The sequence below is a fragment of the Notamacropus eugenii genome, chromosome 3 (assembly GCF_028372415.1).
Source record: "Notamacropus eugenii isolate mMacEug1 chromosome 3, mMacEug1.pri_v2, whole genome shotgun sequence".
NCBI classification, from domain to species: Eukaryota; Metazoa; Chordata; class Mammalia; order Diprotodontia; family Macropodidae; genus Notamacropus; species Notamacropus eugenii.
The window spans coordinates 299,667,978-299,684,873 of NC_092874.1; the positions used below are offsets into that span (position 1 = coordinate 299,667,978).

The 16,896-nt window shown below is 49.0% G+C and overlaps 1 protein-coding gene across 5 annotated transcripts in view; it reads right to left on the bottom strand.

Annotated features, from left to right (window-relative positions):
• Positions 1-16,896, bottom strand: part of MRTFA (myocardin related transcription factor A) — a 156,148-nt gene that overhangs the window by 4,386 nt on the left and 134,866 nt on the right. For all 5 annotated transcript variants that reach the window (XM_072656225.1, XM_072656224.1, XM_072656227.1 and 2 more), the window contains 7 exons: positions 11,171-11,226; positions 8,820-8,895; positions 7,611-7,772; positions 5,359-5,534; positions 4,146-4,298; positions 822-1,072; positions 433-598 (listed from right to left, as the gene is read on the bottom strand). In XM_072656225.1, coding sequence (XP_072512326.1) covers positions 433-598; positions 822-1,072; positions 4,146-4,298; positions 5,359-5,534; positions 7,611-7,772; positions 8,820-8,895; positions 11,171-11,226 — 1,040 coding nt within the window. The remainder of the gene's footprint in view (positions 1-432; positions 599-821; positions 1,073-4,145; positions 4,299-5,358; positions 5,535-7,610; positions 7,773-8,819; positions 8,896-11,170; positions 11,227-16,896) is intronic.

The following is a 16,896-nucleotide window of genomic DNA, read 5'->3' on the forward strand; positions in this document are numbered from 1 at the left end:
GGGGCTCCCAAACCAAAGGCCGACAATGTCCCACAGAACCTTCCCTGGGCTCAGGTTGCTTGTCCCTCACCTGGCAGGAGACTGAACTCCTAAAAGCTTGAGCCAACAGGATGAGGTGGGAGGCCTGGGTCTGAACCTCTTGTGCTGAGCTCCCTCCCCAGGTCTCAGTTGGCCATAATAAAAATAGGGAGACATGAAGCTGGTTTGGTTTGCTGATCAAAACCGGACATTTTGTGGTTAAAGACCTTTATCCAAAGTAGGTTCTTTCATCCTCCAGACCAATGATAGGAGAAAGATGCCCTCCCTACCCCCAAGAACACTCTCTGGAGAAAATCCAGGGACCAAGGCCTCAAACCATTCCCCAACCCAGACCTTGTGGGGCGGGCAGGCGCCTGAGGCCAGAATTAAAGAAAGGCTAGAAGACAGCTTTACCTTCATGTCATCCAGGTTGGAAGGCAGGGGGCCCAGCTTGCCTGTCATGGAGTTCTGGCGCACAAGGCCACTGGGCCCAGGTGGGCCGGAGGCCGAGCTTCCCAGGGCAGCAGGGAGAGTGCGCAGGGAGGCAGGGCTGCTGCTACCCTGGGGTTCACCCACAGGCCTGGGGGCAAGGAAAAGAGTCAGAAGTGAAATTGTCCCAGATGCCAAAGTTCCCCTTTCTTCCTCTCCTGGGCAAGGTGGGCAGGGGGCCAGTGCAGGGCACAGCCATACCACACAGCAAAAAGGGGCTCAGCAGGGCTTCTTCCCCAAGAAGGAATGTGGGCCCCAAAGGTGGCATTCCCGGGGTTGCTGCCCAGAAGGAAGTCAGGGCAGGGGGGCCTTACTTGGGAGGGGCTGGCAGAATGGTTTGATAATTGTAGTGCTGCTGCTGCTGGTTGAGAATCTGCAGTTGGAGAAAGAGCTGCTGCTGCTGCAGGATCTTGGCATAGGAGGAGTCCATAGGGGGCACCCCCTTGTCCTGCTTCTGGTCAGGGGGGATGTACTGGTGGTACTTGAGTTTCTTGATTTTGGGCTTCAGCTCCTTGGCCTTCTTGCTGCGTGGAGGTTTCTCCCCTGGTGCCTTGGGCTGGCTTTGCTGACAGGAGAACAGGAGAGGGGAGGCATGTAAGCCTTGGCCTTCCCTAGAGCCCCAGCCCAAGTTGACTCTGTCCTTTCTATTCCCAGGCCTGCCATGGTCAGCTTTGAGACTGTCTAAAAGACTCCCAAGTCCCTCCTCCTCCTCCTCCGGACTTCAAGGACTGCCTGAGCCCATGAAGCCTTGAGTTCATGGAGGAGGTGAAAGTCACAGCTCTTGTCCTCAAGGAAATGATGGTCTAATGGGGGAGGGAGGTGGAGATGAGATGATGATTCAGGGCTGGCAGAGTTCAGAGGAGCCTGAGAGCTTTCAGAAAGTTGGAGCTATCACAGAAGACCAGGGAGGAAGCAGCCCCTGAGCAGGGCATCAACAGGCCAGTGCTGGAAGAGGGTATGGTTGTGGCCATGGCACCGAGGCAGCAGGGGGAAGGTGGCTGAACTGAACACCCAGCATAAGGCAGGAGTGGAGGAGTAAGTGGAGGTTCGAAAGGCCTTCCACCCCCTCCACTCTTCTTCCTGCTGCCAAGGGGAGGCCACAGAGCCTAGGGGCCTGACTGAGTGTGGAAGGAGAACAGAGACCAAAGATGATATGGAGTTAGGAGCTAGAGGACCAGGTGAATGGCAGGTTGAGGAGGGAAGATGGAGTTCAGCTTGGGACCTCATGCTAAGGGCCAAGTAGAATTAAGACATTGAGGAAGAAGGGCAATCACAGGCAGTTAGAAATGCAGGGCTGGAGGTCACAAAAGGCCAGGGGCAGGACACATGAACTTGGGAGTTTACGTGCCTACATGATAGCTGAGGGCCTGAGGACAGATGAGATTGCCCCTCAGGGAGGGATCATGGAGGGAAGATTGACACATGCTAAGCATGGGGCCTCCTGACATGTCCCCAGGAGTTCACATATTGGTACAATGAGTGCAGGGTGGAAGATACTTCTCCGTCCCTCACTACTTTATAGCATCAGCTGCCAAGGAGATGGGATGCCATCTAGAAGGATCAGGATGGGTAAAGACACAGAGCTGCCTAGGTGGAAGGGACAGAAACCCAGAGCACTCTGGTCAGATTACAGGGACCTCTGTTATCAAGGCCAACTCATGTCAGGGCCAGATTCATGGGCAAAGATTTGAAGTGTGTGTGGGGGTAGGTGGCTAGTCAAGGAGAGGTAGCTGCTTGGAGGTCATCTAGCCACACTCAAAAGTCAGTGCCTCCACAAAAATCACAGAATCTGAAGGCCTTCTATATCCAATGCAGTTCACTCGACTGCGGGCAGCTCCTGTCAGAAGGCTTTTTCCTTTGAGCCTAAGTCTAGCTTTCTGCAACATCCTCCACTGCTGTGAATTATGTCATTTGGAGCCAAGTAGAACACAAGACGACCCAGGACACTTATCTATTGAGCACGCAAGAGACTGAGAAATGTGCAAATGGCCGGGCAGGAGTCTATGAGGACGGGCACAGCCAGCAGCGCTGGTGCATGAGTTAATCAGTAGACATGCCGGCTAGGTGCTGGGCCCCGGACTAAGCGCTGGGGATGCCAAGACAGCCCAGAGACAGTCCGAGTCCTCAAGGAGCTAGTTCCCAGTCTGAGTGGGGAGACAACATGCCAACAACCAGGTATGAACACGATACAGAGAGAATAAATAGGGAATTATTGGAGGAAGGCACTCTCATTAAGAAAGAATCAAGAAAGGCTTCCCACAGAAGATGGAATTTTAGTTGAGGACTTGAAGGAAGACAGGAAAGCCAAAAGGTGGAGATGAGGAATGGGAGAATTCCAGGCATGGAGGACAAAGACTGTAGGGAGCTGTGAAATGGAATATCTTGGGGGAAGGACAGTCAGAGGCCAGTATCACTGGATCTCAGAATGGTTGTAGGGCTGCAAGAGAAGGGGTGGGGGGAGGCAGTTAATGAGCAGCTAAGTGGATAGAGCTCTGGGCCTAGAGTCAGAAAGACCTGAGTTCAGATCCAGACTCAGACACTTATGAGCTAGGTCATCACGGTGGACAAGTCATTTAACCTCTATTTGTCTCAGTCTCCGGATCTGTAAAATGGGGATAATAACAGAACCTTACCTCCCGAGGTTGTTGTGAAGATCAAATGAGATAACTGTAAAGCCCTAGCACACAGTACTATAAACATCAGTGATGATGAAGGGCTTTGAATATCAAACAGAGCATTTTGTATTTGTTCTGAGAGACAACAGGGAGCCACTGGAGTTTACTGAGTTGCAGGTGACATGATCAGACCCGTGCTTTAGGAAAATCACTTTGGTGGCTGAATGGAGGACAGTCTGGAGAGACATGGGGAGATCCAACAGCAGTTATTGCAATAATCCAGGAGGGAGGTGATGGGGGCCAGCACCAGGGTAGGCGCAGTTCATTAGAGGAGAGAAGGGAGTATATTTGGCAAAGGTCAAATGGACAAGAGACGATCAGAGGTGAGTTCAACAGGCCTTGGTAACAGCTTGCACATGGCAGGCTGACAAGTGTGAGGAGCCCAGGATGACTCTGAAGGTGTGGAGAAATGGAACAGTGGTTAGGATCCTGAGATGGGGCCTGGCAAGGACAGGAGTGGGGTAGAGGGACTGATCAGGGTGCTAGGCAGGGCATTACTGGAATAGCTTAGCAGGTGATCCAGGCACAGCCAGAAAGAAAATGAAGACAGAAGGGAAATGATGAGCCAGAAGACTGGAATGAAGAGGGAATTTGGCACTGAAGGCCACCGAGAAGGTGACGAACAAGTTCAATAGGAGTAAGGGAATGGGGAAGGTAGCTGTGGTCAAGAAGGGAGCTCAGAACTTCAGGATTTAGCAGTTATGGCCTGAGGGAGAGGCCTCTTGATTTCCTGTGTCCACAGCCCACCTCCCTCTCAGCCACATGAAGCAGTCAACTCCTTCCACTGAGTAACCATGACACCTCCTCCTGTCCCTCCCACAGATGTTTGTCCCCATTATTTCTTTCAGGGGCCTAAGAAGGGCTAAGAGAAAAGCCAACACCAAGAGTCCTCACTCAGCCAGAGATCTCTTCCCCACCTTCCCCCTCCCTCTGACCCTGACATCCAAAAGTGGCTGATAGTACCTTGATGAGTGTCGGGGTGGGCTTGGCAGTGGGAGCAGTCCCTCCATTGGGGAGGCTGGGTGGCATCAAAGGTGGAGTTGGCAGAGGAGATGGCTGCTCTGCCAGGTAAGCGGGTTCACTAGAGTCAGGGCACACTTGGAGCTGGGACACCACCTGAAGGGGAAGGAAGAAGATGAGGGCCAGTCTGAGAGCCCACAGACCCAGGCCAGTCCATACACATCAGAGGGCAAAGCATCATGACAGTCAAAGAGGATTGGTCAGCGTTGGCTCAGCTTAGACGGGAATTATGGCCAACTTGTTGGAAGAAACAGAAAGGTAGATGGAACCCTGCTGGGTAGATGGGCTCTGATGGCAATGACTTCCCTAGCTGGTCTGAAGTTGCTCTGAGAAGTGTGTGATAAACTGGCCAGGAGGACTGAGTTGGGGCTGGAGTCACAATCTACATATCTAGAGCTCCTTCCTCACAATCTCTTTGAAAGGGAGGTAAAGAATATTATCTCAGTTTTTCAGAAGAGGAAACACGTCGTGTGACAGGAGTGTCCTGGCCCAGACAGGATTTGAATCAAGATATCCTGACTTTAAGGCCTCAGAGGGTCCCGCATGGATTTAGAACTGGACTAGACTTGGAGGTCACCGAGTCCAGCCCCTTCATTTTACAGAGGAAGAAACTGAGGCCCTTAGTGGGGCAGGGCCTTGCTCAGGGTCACACAGCAAGCTGGAGTCTGAAGGAAAGATCTGAACTTCAGTCTGTCTGGTTTCTATCCACTAATGGCACAGAGGCAGAAGGATGGCCAGAGGATCGCCCATTCTCATCAACACCCTCAGCAGACGGGGGGTGAGTGGGTCAGGCACAGGAAGCAGAGGCAGACTTCGAAGGGTGATACTACAGCTAGCTGCCAGGCTGCCTCAGTCACAGCCCTGGGCCCAATCTGAAGTGGAATCCAGTCCAACCATTTCCTCCCACTCCTGCATGAATGTGCCAACACTCCTTCAGAGCCTCCTTTTAGAGGCTACCTGCTCCAGCTGGCTGGAGGGCTTTCCTAATGGGGGCTGAGAGCACTGCAGGTACCTTTACTTTCACAAATAAATGACCCATCAGAGTAAAGGGACAGCCATTTTTAAGAGAGTGAAACCTTGGAGATCACAGAATCCAGTGCTCCAAATTCAGTTATGAAGTCACTCTGGCCTGAAGAAGCTGCTGCTGCAGTCTCACCTGAGGGGGGGACACAGAAATTGAGGTGGCCAGGGGTTCGCTGCCTCGACCCTCCAGCGGTGATGGTGCTGACCCCTGGGATTCATGGCTGGCTGGCTGCTCAGGGGACAAAGCATCACTACTGTCCTCATCAAAAGAAGAGTTGTCGGTCACTTTGGGATAATTGACCTGTCCCACTACAAAGAAAATTGAGTCACGTGTCAGCACAGGGCCAGTGAGGCTCCACTTCTCACCAAAGGGGGTGGTGAGAGACCCAGAGGAGCCAAGCAATGGAATCCTTTGCCCATCCAGCAGGGGAGGGGCATGGCCACCCTTTCACTTCACTTCTTCTTCCCAGGGAGGGCAGGCCCAGAAAAGCTGTTCTGGGTAAAAGAGAAATAAAAGCTCCTTCACATCACCAAGTGTCCCGCCCCTCTACATGTTCCCCACTTTCAGTTCCTCATTAAGCCCCTTCTCATTTCCATCTCGTTAGCTGCCCGGGGGTGAAAGGCTCTCCAAGCTTTGGTGGCCTTTTCCTGCCCTCCAGCCTGGAGCCACAACCAGACTTCCCATTTGCCCAGGGGCTCACACAAACTGCTTCTCCTTCTAAGGAAATGTACAGGGGAGCTGGAGCAGGGTGTCACTGACTGAATTCTCAAGAAAAACCCTAAGGTGCCTCTCCCTGGTTCATGTGACTGCCTTTCATAAATAAACTTTTCATAAATGAAAACAAGAAAGAGGACATCTCCTGGTCAGGGATACAACCTCCCAGCAATGTAGAGAATGAATCTTACTCATCGTTGTGAAAATGATGAACTCTACAGGGCTGGCTTAGTGTGTCTCTTCAAAAGCAAGGAGCAGGTTCAGGAGGCCTTGGCATGGAAACCCCAGGGTTATGAGGAAAAGCAGGAAAAGAGAATAGGGAACCCAGGGAGAAAGGGACACTTCAACAAAATTCATGCCACCACCTCTGAATCAGGTCAGAGAAGCATCAGAGCTGCTGATGGGGATAGGGTAGGGGGTTGAGATGGACTGATGGACAAATTCAGCTCATTCCATTTGTGTGCCTCTATGGGACCTGCCCAGAGGAGCTCTTACCACTGCAGAGAGGCCAGAGGTGGCCTGCTGACCATGGACCAAGGTCATTGGGAATGGAGAGGGGCCCAAAACGGAAGAAGAACCTGAGCAAACCCGTGACAGAACATGTTGGTAGCAGCCGTACCCAGTCTCCCTGGGCAAGGCCAGGCTCTTCCTCATGCTCAAGGTATGGGGAAGATCCTGACAAGATGCCTCCTCCTTCTCCCATTCCCTGTCCTCCTGCAGGGCCAGGGTGATCAAGCCCCCTCCCTAGGGCTGCACAGTCCCTCTGTTCTACCAGGGCCCGTTTTCAGACCTTGTAATTCTGCCATCCTAGCAGGGCCTCAGCAGACAGAACAGCAAGGGGTACAAGGACAGGTCCCTTACATTAGGGGCAAGTGTATTTGGGGAGGGTGGGCAGCTTCTCCTGGGCAGGGATCTCAAAGTCCTTCATATTCAGAGCAATTCAATCTCATCTCCTTCCAGTGCTTGAAAGGCTTGTCAGAAGGTGAGCCCTAGAACCACAGGCCCACCTGGGGCCAGGGTGGGCATCACCCTGCCCATCTCAGGAAGCAGGTGTGCTAAGCTATATGAGCTGCATGCTAAGGGAAATACTGCCAGGGGCCTTTGCCCATGAGAGTGCTGAGGCCACCCCAGCTGGGTGGGGAGCAGCGCTGTGGGGGCAACTGCTTTCTCCTCTATTCTACTGCTTTCCAACCTGGGGGGGTGGGTCGAGTGTGCCCACATTAGTGCTTTGAGGAGCAAAAGATACTAAGCCAGGAAGGGAAAGGAGGAATGGGCACACACATGAGGGAATGCATGCACATTTATGCATCTGCCTGCTTTTAAGTGACCCTACTGGCAAAATGGAGGGTCCTACGGGTAGGGCTTTTTCCAGGACACCTAAGTCTGAAAGTGTCAGGGGTCCCAGGAGATGGCTCATTAGAGGAGAAGTCAAGGGCTGGCTCTGCCAATTGCCCTCCTGGAGAGAGCGAATGATCTGCCCTTCTCTCCACTTCTCTATCAAGCACCAAGAGCCAAGGTATCTTCCTCTGTTCACACTACCAAATTACCTCTCAGGGTCCAGACTTGCCTGGATTTCCTCTCAATTGGGCAGGCTAGCAGATTGGCTCTAAGAGCCTCGGCCCTGTCCTGGGCTTTAAAGCCCTGCCCCTCCCTGGGCAGTGCCTCCTCACCAATGATGGCCTCCTTCAGACTGGACTCCACTGGAAGGATATTTTTCTCCACCAGCTCCATGGGGCCTGGCCGCTGGGCGATCTTCTCATTGAGGTCGTCAGCCAGCCTGGCTCTCTTCAGTTTCAGTTGTTTGGCTTGGAGGGAAGGCTCAGCTGAGGTTTCTGCTCATAAGGAGATGGGGAGAGGAAGCCTTAGTGCCCCTGCCCTATCCTGAGGACATCAGAGCAGCTATCCTTTCTTTCTGAAAAGGAGCAAGGAGAGCTACATACACCCATTTCCGATTCACCTTGAATTTGGGTGGGCCACAGAACAAGAGTTTACCAACTTGAAGGCTACCCAGGGACCAAAGAGCCAATGGAATAGAGATAAATTCTTACCCTAAGAAACAGGATATGGTTGCACACTTACTGGGGAGCAGCACGCTATATAAAAGAAAGAAAAATAGCCGGGGAAATGGGAGGCCAGGGTTCTGGTCTAGCTCTGCCCCGATGTCACTATGTGCTTAGACAAGTCATCTCTGCTCCGGGTCCCAGGAAGCCTCTTCTGCAAACTAATGGGGCTGGACAGAAAAGCCTTATCACCCCACATTTAGCTATTTCTCCAACGGCCACTCTGCTACTACTCGTTGGTCCAAACCCTGGTAGGGAGGGAGAAGGGGGAAGACAGCGTAGAAGAGATGGCATGGCTGGGGCCAGCTTTGGAAGATCAAGAGAAGTTTCACAGATTGCATTTGTTTTAGTCACATTTGAAGGAGAAGTAAGGCATGGATGGGGATGGATGGAGAGAATACATTCAGTACCAAGAATTGGTGGGAGAAAATGGCTAATGACTTGTATGGAAAAAAGAATCAACACCAAATCTGGTGCCTCCCTGAGAATTCTAAAGCAGAAATTCTGGTCAAGGCAGCTTGGCTGGGCCTGGCGTGTGAGAACATGGCCAACTCCTTGTTGAGAAACACAGGAACTGAAGAGAGGGATGGGGAAGTCTGAGGGGAGCAGTGTTCTTGTCAGGGTCCAGTGATTTCCCTTTCTGAACTTTGGGATTCTTGGATCTGTGAAATGAGGGGCTTGGATTGCCTGAGCTTTGAGGCCTTTCTCATATTATAATCCATTACTAATAAATGCTGACTAATGGATTACATTCCTGAGGCAGTTGTAGTAAGAGAAAGTTAAGATTCTCTCTCCTGGATCCCTCCCTTCTACACAAACCTTCCAAAATGTGCATCCTGACAAGCTCTGATCTCTCTGGCCGCGAACGGATCTTCCGTTTCAAATAGTCTTCTGTCTATTAAAACAAAAGCAAAAGAAAGAGGCTTTCAAGACTGGTATTCAAACAAGGAGAGCAGCCTAGGCTGGATGCTTCCCAGGTTCCCCCAGTCCAGCTCTGAGACCTGCTCACACTGGCAAGGTCAGCAGAGGTCAGGGGCCTGAGACTCCAAATGCACTTGCCAGCTTAATCCACAGCCCAGCTGGTTTTTTAAGACTCAATTCTCTTTGATTTACTGTTATTGAAATCCACACAGTTCTGATGCAGTCTCCACAGCCCCACCCAGCACAGAGGTCTCATCTCCACAGTCTTCCCTCAGGGTTATATCAGAGGGCAGACAAAGAGAGATCTCCTAGTGCAGGCCCATCAAGTCCTGGGGTCCCATACCTCTGCTCTGTCTCTTGTTGCCTACATATTCTCCACGTGAGCTCACCTGGTTTTGTGCTCTGGGCCTGTAGAGCCAGCCAGACTATCTGGAGAAAGCTCAATCCTAATGGCCACAGCAGACAACCTCTAAATGCTGTGTGGCCTTCAGAGCCCCCAACTTGGGAAGGCCTGAGCTGAACCCACAGCAGCACTTTCTTCACAGTCATCCTGTGAGGGATGCTACCAGTATTGCTGTCTCTACTGCCTAGACAGAGAATGAGAGGTCCGAGGAGGACAAAAGGTTTCCCTAGAGTCACAGGAGTCAGATACAGGCCCCCTCACCCCAAATCTAGAACTCTTTGCACTGCGGTGCTTCCAAATAAAAAGGCTTTTGGGAACGGAACTGAAAAGGGCCTAGTTCAACTCCTCAGGCTCTACAGGAAAAGAACCCAGAGGAATAGAGAGAAGGCGCCACAAGTCCCATTTTAGTCTGGTTTCTTGGACTTGGCTCTGATGTGGAATGTTAGACACATCCTGCACCCTCCCCTCCCCTCTTCCCCTTTCCCCTCATCACAATGTTGGTCTGGGAATCAAAAGACCTAGGTTTAAGTCCTCCATCTGCCACGGGCAAGAAAGTTCACCATTCTGGGCCTCAGTTCCCCATCTCTAACATGAAAAAGATAAGGCTTTGAAGCACTAGAAAAACCTGTCACTGAGACAGTGGGGAAGGATGGAAAAGATAATGGATTTGAACCTGGGTATGACAATCCTGTCCTGACACCCCAGCTGGGTGACCCTGAACCTTCCTGAGTCTCTTTCCTATAAAACAGCAATCTCAATCTCAGCAAAGCTTTCACTGCGGAAACGTCAGGAATGGTTATGATCTTGGATTCAAGTGAGAGTCATTTTCAAATGCTCCATCCATCACTCATGAGCCATGGCCTCTGGGCCATGGCTAGGAAATGGGATTGAGAACCAGCTGGGTGATTCCACCTCAGGCCTTAGGCTTTTCAGCTGGGAAATGAGAGCCTTGGGCCAGATCAGCTTTGTGGTCTCTGTTTCTAGGATTCCTCTCAGCCATTTAAAGAATCCATCAAAAGCTCTGGTTGTACACAGCTATCTCCAAGGAGGTAAGAGTCTCCTGGAGATGGCCTAAAGGGGCCAAGATCTCCCAGTGCATTCTTGGTCATCTCCAGTCATCCTGATGAAAATATCTGGTCACTGGACTCAGATGGCTCTGGAGGAGAAGTGAGGCTGGTGACCTTGCACAGCCCTCCCTTACTAAAAACAAAGTCAAGTGCAAGTCATGTCATCATTTTTCTGATGGCATGGTCTTCTTTGACAACAAAGGATGAACACAAGAGTCTCCTGGGGAGCCTCTGGGGCTGGGAGGGGCCAGCTGGGCTAGAGCTTCTATCACTCAAGGTATGTGAAAGGCAGAAAGCAGAAGCCTCTCGGGGGTTTCCCCATCAGGCAGCACCCTAGAACAGCTCTCAGACAAGGAGCCTGGCTTTCCAGAGCCCCTCTGAAATCTCTTTGGCCCTGAGGTGGTCAGGAATCCAGCCCCACAAAGATGCCTGCTTGAAATGACACAGAGGGAGCTAGTTTTGTAACTGTCCACACCAGCAGTGCTGCCCAGGGGAAAGATTACTCAGAGCATGGGGAGAGAAGTGGGATTCTGAGTGGGAAGATGAACACCAGAGCCCAGATTTCTGTGTCAACATACTGAGCTCTCATTCTGATGACATTCCACTTAACCACACCAGGAAAGCGTTCCTGGAAAGGTACTGGTAGGTGGAAGGATCAACAGGGGCACTACAAGAGTGCGGGAAAGATAGACAACTCTAGCCCCAGTTTGGGGCTTCTCTACAGGCAGCAGCCACAAAAAGACATCAAAAGAGCTTTGGAGAAACATACAATGCCTTACCCGGGCCCGCTCCAAGCTCCTTCTCTGCTCATGAAATGCAGCTGGACTTTTCAGAGCTGTTGGAAAGAAGAAAAACGTCAAAGAAAAGCCATTTCAGTGAGAAGCTTTCCAACCCTTCTGCCCATGTCTCCTCAGGAGACCAACGACAAGGCCCACCTGTGGCACAGCCTCTTGACCACATTCCTGCTAGGGTTTCATACCTGATTTCCCTGCTTCAGATCTCCTTTTCTAAACTGAAATCTAAGCCTCGGATTTCCTATCTGTAAAATGGACACAACACCACATCCCTCACAGGGTGGCTGTGAGGAAACTACTTTGTAAAGCTTTTAAGTGCTTGAGAAAATTAAGCTCTCCACTAATGCTTTTGTGGCTGCAACCCTGGGCCTTTCCTGGTTGACAGGCAGAGGTGACTTGATTTGCCCTAAGGGCAGATTTAACCACATTACTTCCCCCACTCACTAAACTACAGTCTAGTGTACTACTAAACTATTGTCAAGATGAGACTCAAACATAAACTCCTGTTTGGCCATTAAACCTCTTCACAGTTTGGTCCCAGGCTACCTTTCCGTCCTCATTCTACATTTAGTCCTCCTCTGTCATCAAATTAGTCTCTCATTTACCACTTCCATGTCTTTTCCCTGGATGGCCTGAATGCCTAAAATACCTTTCTCCTTACTACCACCTCATAGAAAGCAACTCTTCCTTCAGTTCAGCTTAAGCACCATCCTTTACATTAGGCATGTCAAACTCAAATAGTTGTTCAGTTTTCAGTTGGGTCCAACTGTTCCTGAACCCAGTTGGCGTTTTCTTGGAAGAGATCCTGGAGTGGTTTGCCATTTCCTTCTCCAGCTCATTTTACAGACAAGGAAACTGAGGCAAACAGGTTACACAGGGTCACACTGCTAATAAGTGTCTGAGGCCTAGCACTCTATCCACCCAGCTGCTCAAATAGAAAGAAGGACAACTAAACTATACATAAGCACCCCTATACAAGCGCATACTGAATGAGAAAACCATATATTAACCTTATCAAGGTTTTATTGTACTTTTATTAATTTTTAACTATTTCCCAATTGCTTTTCCCAATCTTCACAAAATGGTCACAACACCAATACTTGTCAAAGTCAATATTCAAAGCCAGCTTTCCCCTGACTCCTGGTCTGGCATTCCCCTATACCACCAGTGAATCCTTTTTCTTTAGCTCCTAAAGACTAGGAATTAGACATTTCACTTGACTAGGTCAAAGTATTACATGTCACAGTGTTACTCAAATTAGCTTGTACCTCATCTCCACAGAGCTTGTCCAGGAACTTTACAGTCATTATTTGCTCACTACTGCCAAGATTCACTGGGCAAAAGTTGGCTAAAGTAGCTTAGGGGGCAGTGGACAGAGGGAGCCCCTGGAGTTAAGAGCCCTTGAGTACAAACCCTGACTCTGCCAGCTCACTCTCGGGCTACCTTTGGGGCTCATATTCATCACTGATGAAACGAGGTGGCTGGACCAGAGCCTTCGAGTTTCCTTCCAGCTCTCAATACCTAGGATCCTGAGGCTTTCAAGTCCAAAGTCTAGGCTCCTGTATCTCACTGAGGTGAGCCGGCCACTCCCAGCCTCCACTCTCAGTATGACCCAGTATGGAGACTACCTTCTGGTTCCAATGGAAGTTCCAGAGCAGGGTGGGGATGACACAAGGCCCAGGCAGTTCTCAAAAGCCTTGCTGTGGGACCAGAAGGACAGTGACAAGCCAGACCATGGTTTCAGACATTTCTCTGATGGATGAGGGGTCAGCAAGTCTTGACTCACTACAACTAAGCAGGGAACAACAGGAAGGAGAGTGAAATGTACAAGACTGTGGTCAGTTTCACTTCTGAGCAAAAGGATTTCAGAGCAGTTGTGAAACCACCGAGAGCGCTTCTGCTCTGGGTCTGGCTGGCGGCAGGAAGGAGAAACACAGATAGACATGAAGGACACTCCCTGGCTGGAGCCTCTGGGAGGCTGAGTCTTCACAGCCGATAGCACACAAGGACACTTACTGGAGTCTGATCAGCTCAGCTGCCTCTGCTCCTCAGCAGGGCAGAGGTCATTCATTCAATGCCTACTTTAAAAGTCTCCTAGCTTTGTGGGTCTTTGGAGCGGAGCTCGTGTTCCCAGTTTGCAGCAGCAGGGGGCAGTCTATGTTTATCAAAAAGCCAGAAGAAGAATGAGCCAGGCTCCTCCCAGAACACTCACACATTTACAAAGAGGAATGGCATTTTCAGAAAGCCACATCTCTGTTCATCTGAAGAAACAGACGCTCTGGTCAATCAATCATTCAATAATCGTGGTACAAATGTAAGGCTCTCAGAGATCATCCAATCTAAACCATTAACTTTATAGATGAGGAAACTGAGACCCAGTAACCCAGCTGGTGGGCTGATCAGCACGGCATACCCCCTACTGCCTCAAGCACAGCTCCGTATGGACCACATATCCTGGTATAGGAGAAGGGGCACCAAAGACATATCAGGACATCGGCCTTACCTCTAACGTGCCACATGATTAATTCTATCTCCCACTAACCACCCCCCTGAGCAAAGAAGCAGAAACAAGAGATGCCCATCAACTGGGAATGGCTGAACAAACTGTGCTACATGAATGTTAAGGGAACTTAATGTTTCTATAAACGAATACAGAGAAGCCTGGAGAGATCTATAGAGCCAAGGAAACAGTCTGCACAGTACCCACAACAATGCATATGGCAAGAACCAGTGACACAAATCAAGAGAGAAAGCTGCAGAATCACAAAGAACAAGCCTTGCTCCAAAGCTGAGAGATGAGAAGGCATCTGACCCTGTCCTTCCAAGAGGCGGGAAGCCCACAAATGTGGTACACACTGCACACAAGACTTTTTCCAATGAATGATCAGTTATGCTGATTTTTTTCCTTTAAAATTTTTTTTTTACTTATGTGGCATGGCTCTCTGGGAAAGGGGTGAGAAGTGATACCAAAGGAAATAGTGATGTTAAAAAAACCTCATGCAAATGACATCAATAAAAACTTTTTTTTAAAAAAGCACCAGAGATCTTCTAATGTTCCTTCCAGTTCTAAGAATCTATAAGTAGGTGAAAACAAAGCCCACGCCTGAGTTTGCCATTTAACTAAAAGAAGTTGCATGACATGATAATATACAAAGGCAAAATATTACATTTTATATGCAAAGTGAAAGAGTGGACATTTGTGGGGAGAAATGCAGACAGCCTGGCTGCAGACACTTAGCCTGAGGCCTTATGCTGCACTTGGTACAAAATCCTGTCTTTGGCAGTTTAGTTTACCTGGTTAATGATGACAGTGATGAAGGAAAAGAGAATCAGAGAAACAGCTATCAAAGTTTCATGCAGCACTTTGAGGTGTGTGCCTGTAGTGTCTGTTGTTGTCATTGCTATTTTTTTTAACAAAATACTTTGCCAATATAAGCTTATTTGATTCCCCACAAACAAACCCATGAGGCAGGTTCTGTTATTATTCCATATTCTATATGGAACCTGAACTTAGGACTTGACTACAAGATCAGGCCACTATTTACCATGCCATAATGGATTCAAGGTCATGTGTTTGATCATGTATGGACTAGTTACTTTATTCTCTATGGCGGTCAACTCTACCTCTAGCTTGAGTATATCCTAAGTCTCAAGGAAAAATTATTACAAATACCACTTCTAGGTGGGGGAAAGTCCAAGTACACACTAACTAATTGTAGACCACAAAGGAAAGGGTACTACTATTAATAAATACCAATGAGACAACTTTTGTCAAAGGAAGGGCACTGTTATGTAGGAGAGGGGGATTTCCCTTGATCTCTGAGGAAAGAAAACACTTGGTAAATGAGAACAAAGGGCCACATGGACACAGGCCTGAATTCAGATGAGGAAGTGAATCTGTTCATCAAGCGGAAGTCATGCACTTGACTAAATGGGTCACCCTGGCTGACAAAGAGGGCCATAATCATTACAGATGTGTTTGATGAGATGAATGCTCTGCTGGAGAAAAGCTTTCTTGCTGTGTATGAATTGATGTAGAGTAAAATATGTAAAACAGAAGAATCAGACCAACTCAATCAACCACAATATAATCAATCAGCAAGCATTTATTAAATTTAATAAATGCATGCCAGGCAATGAAGATACAAATACAAAAGTGTGCCAGCCATTAGCTCCCATGAGTCTGATTATGTGATCTTCATGGTGATGACCTTCCATCTCCCATCACCAACTCAAAGGGATGATTGTGCATAACAGTGCCCATCATCCCCCAACTCCCGCCCCAAAGCCGCCCCGCTCCACCACACTTTCCTATTTCTGTTCACAGCACCGCCATTCTTGCAGTTCCTTCACATCTCATGCTCCCTCCCCCGCCATGGCTAATCAGATGCCAAACATTTCCATTTCTACCTTCACACTTTTCATGTCCATGCCTCCTCTCGCCTCATGCCACCAGCACTTTAATTTCATCTTTCATCACTCCATTCCCAGATTTCTGCATTGGCCTCCTAATAAGCCTCCAGTCTCAAGAGGTTCCCCACACCAGTCCATCCTTCACACAGGTGACAAAGTGATTGTCCTTAAGTACAGATCCGATCAAGCTAGTCCTACACTCGATCGACTCTAGCGGCCACCTATGGCCTCTAGGATTAAAAAGCAACTCCCATTTGCCTTTCAAAACTCTTCACAACTTGACCTCAACTTAGGTATCTTTCCATCTCACCAAGTTATTCTCCCTCCTACACCCTATAATCTACCCAAATGAGCTCAAACACGAGCTCTAACTCTGTCTGTTTCTGTCTTGACGATGCAGCTCAATCACATCTTCCTGATCTCCACAGCCAAATGTTACTGTCCTCCTTATCTCCCTTATATTTTGTTGTTTTTTCTCTTTGTATCTATTTAGTTTTGTGTGTGTGTACATGTGTGTATGTGTAATGTCTGTATTTATGTACATAGGTATCTGTCCCTCCTGATAGAATGGAGGCTTCCTGCATGAAGGGCTTGCTTCAGTCTTTGTATTTATGACTCCAGAACCTAGCACAGTACTTAACACACAGCAGGTGCTTAAAAATGGACAGTCTTTGCACTCAAGAAATTTACATTTTACCAGGAGGATCCACACACCATGTTCACAGCAGGATACAGACAAAATAAATACAACTGATTTCAGCAAAATGGAGACAGCAACAATTAAGCTGAAGAAGGTGAAGAATCAGAGATCACTACTATGTTCCAAACTCCAGACCCATGAAAATGGGGCCCTTGACAGAAGAAAGGAAGCGATGAGGAGAGGAGAAGGGAGTAGAGGGGCAAGATGATAAGCCGCTCTGTCCATGATGACGCTGGACACAGATGTCATCCTATTAGAGGTAGGGCCCAGGCGAGAGAAGAGGACTGAGAAGATGATCTTGCAGTAACAGGCCCTGAGCAGAACTGGTCAGAGAAGCAGAAAAAAAGCTACAACAGAGCAGCATCTAGGGAAGAAAGATTATTAACAAAGGGGACACAAAGTCACACAGAGCGAAAAGGACGAGGCATGTGCAAAGGCCATTGGACTGAACAGACAGCTCGTGTAGACATAAGAGAGGGCAGTTTCAGTTCAGTGGAGACAGAAGCCAGACTGTAGGGGTAGAGAAGTGCAGGAAGTAATCATCGAGCAAGGGGAACAAGGAAATTCTAGCAGTAATTTCTAGAACTAAAAAGAGGAA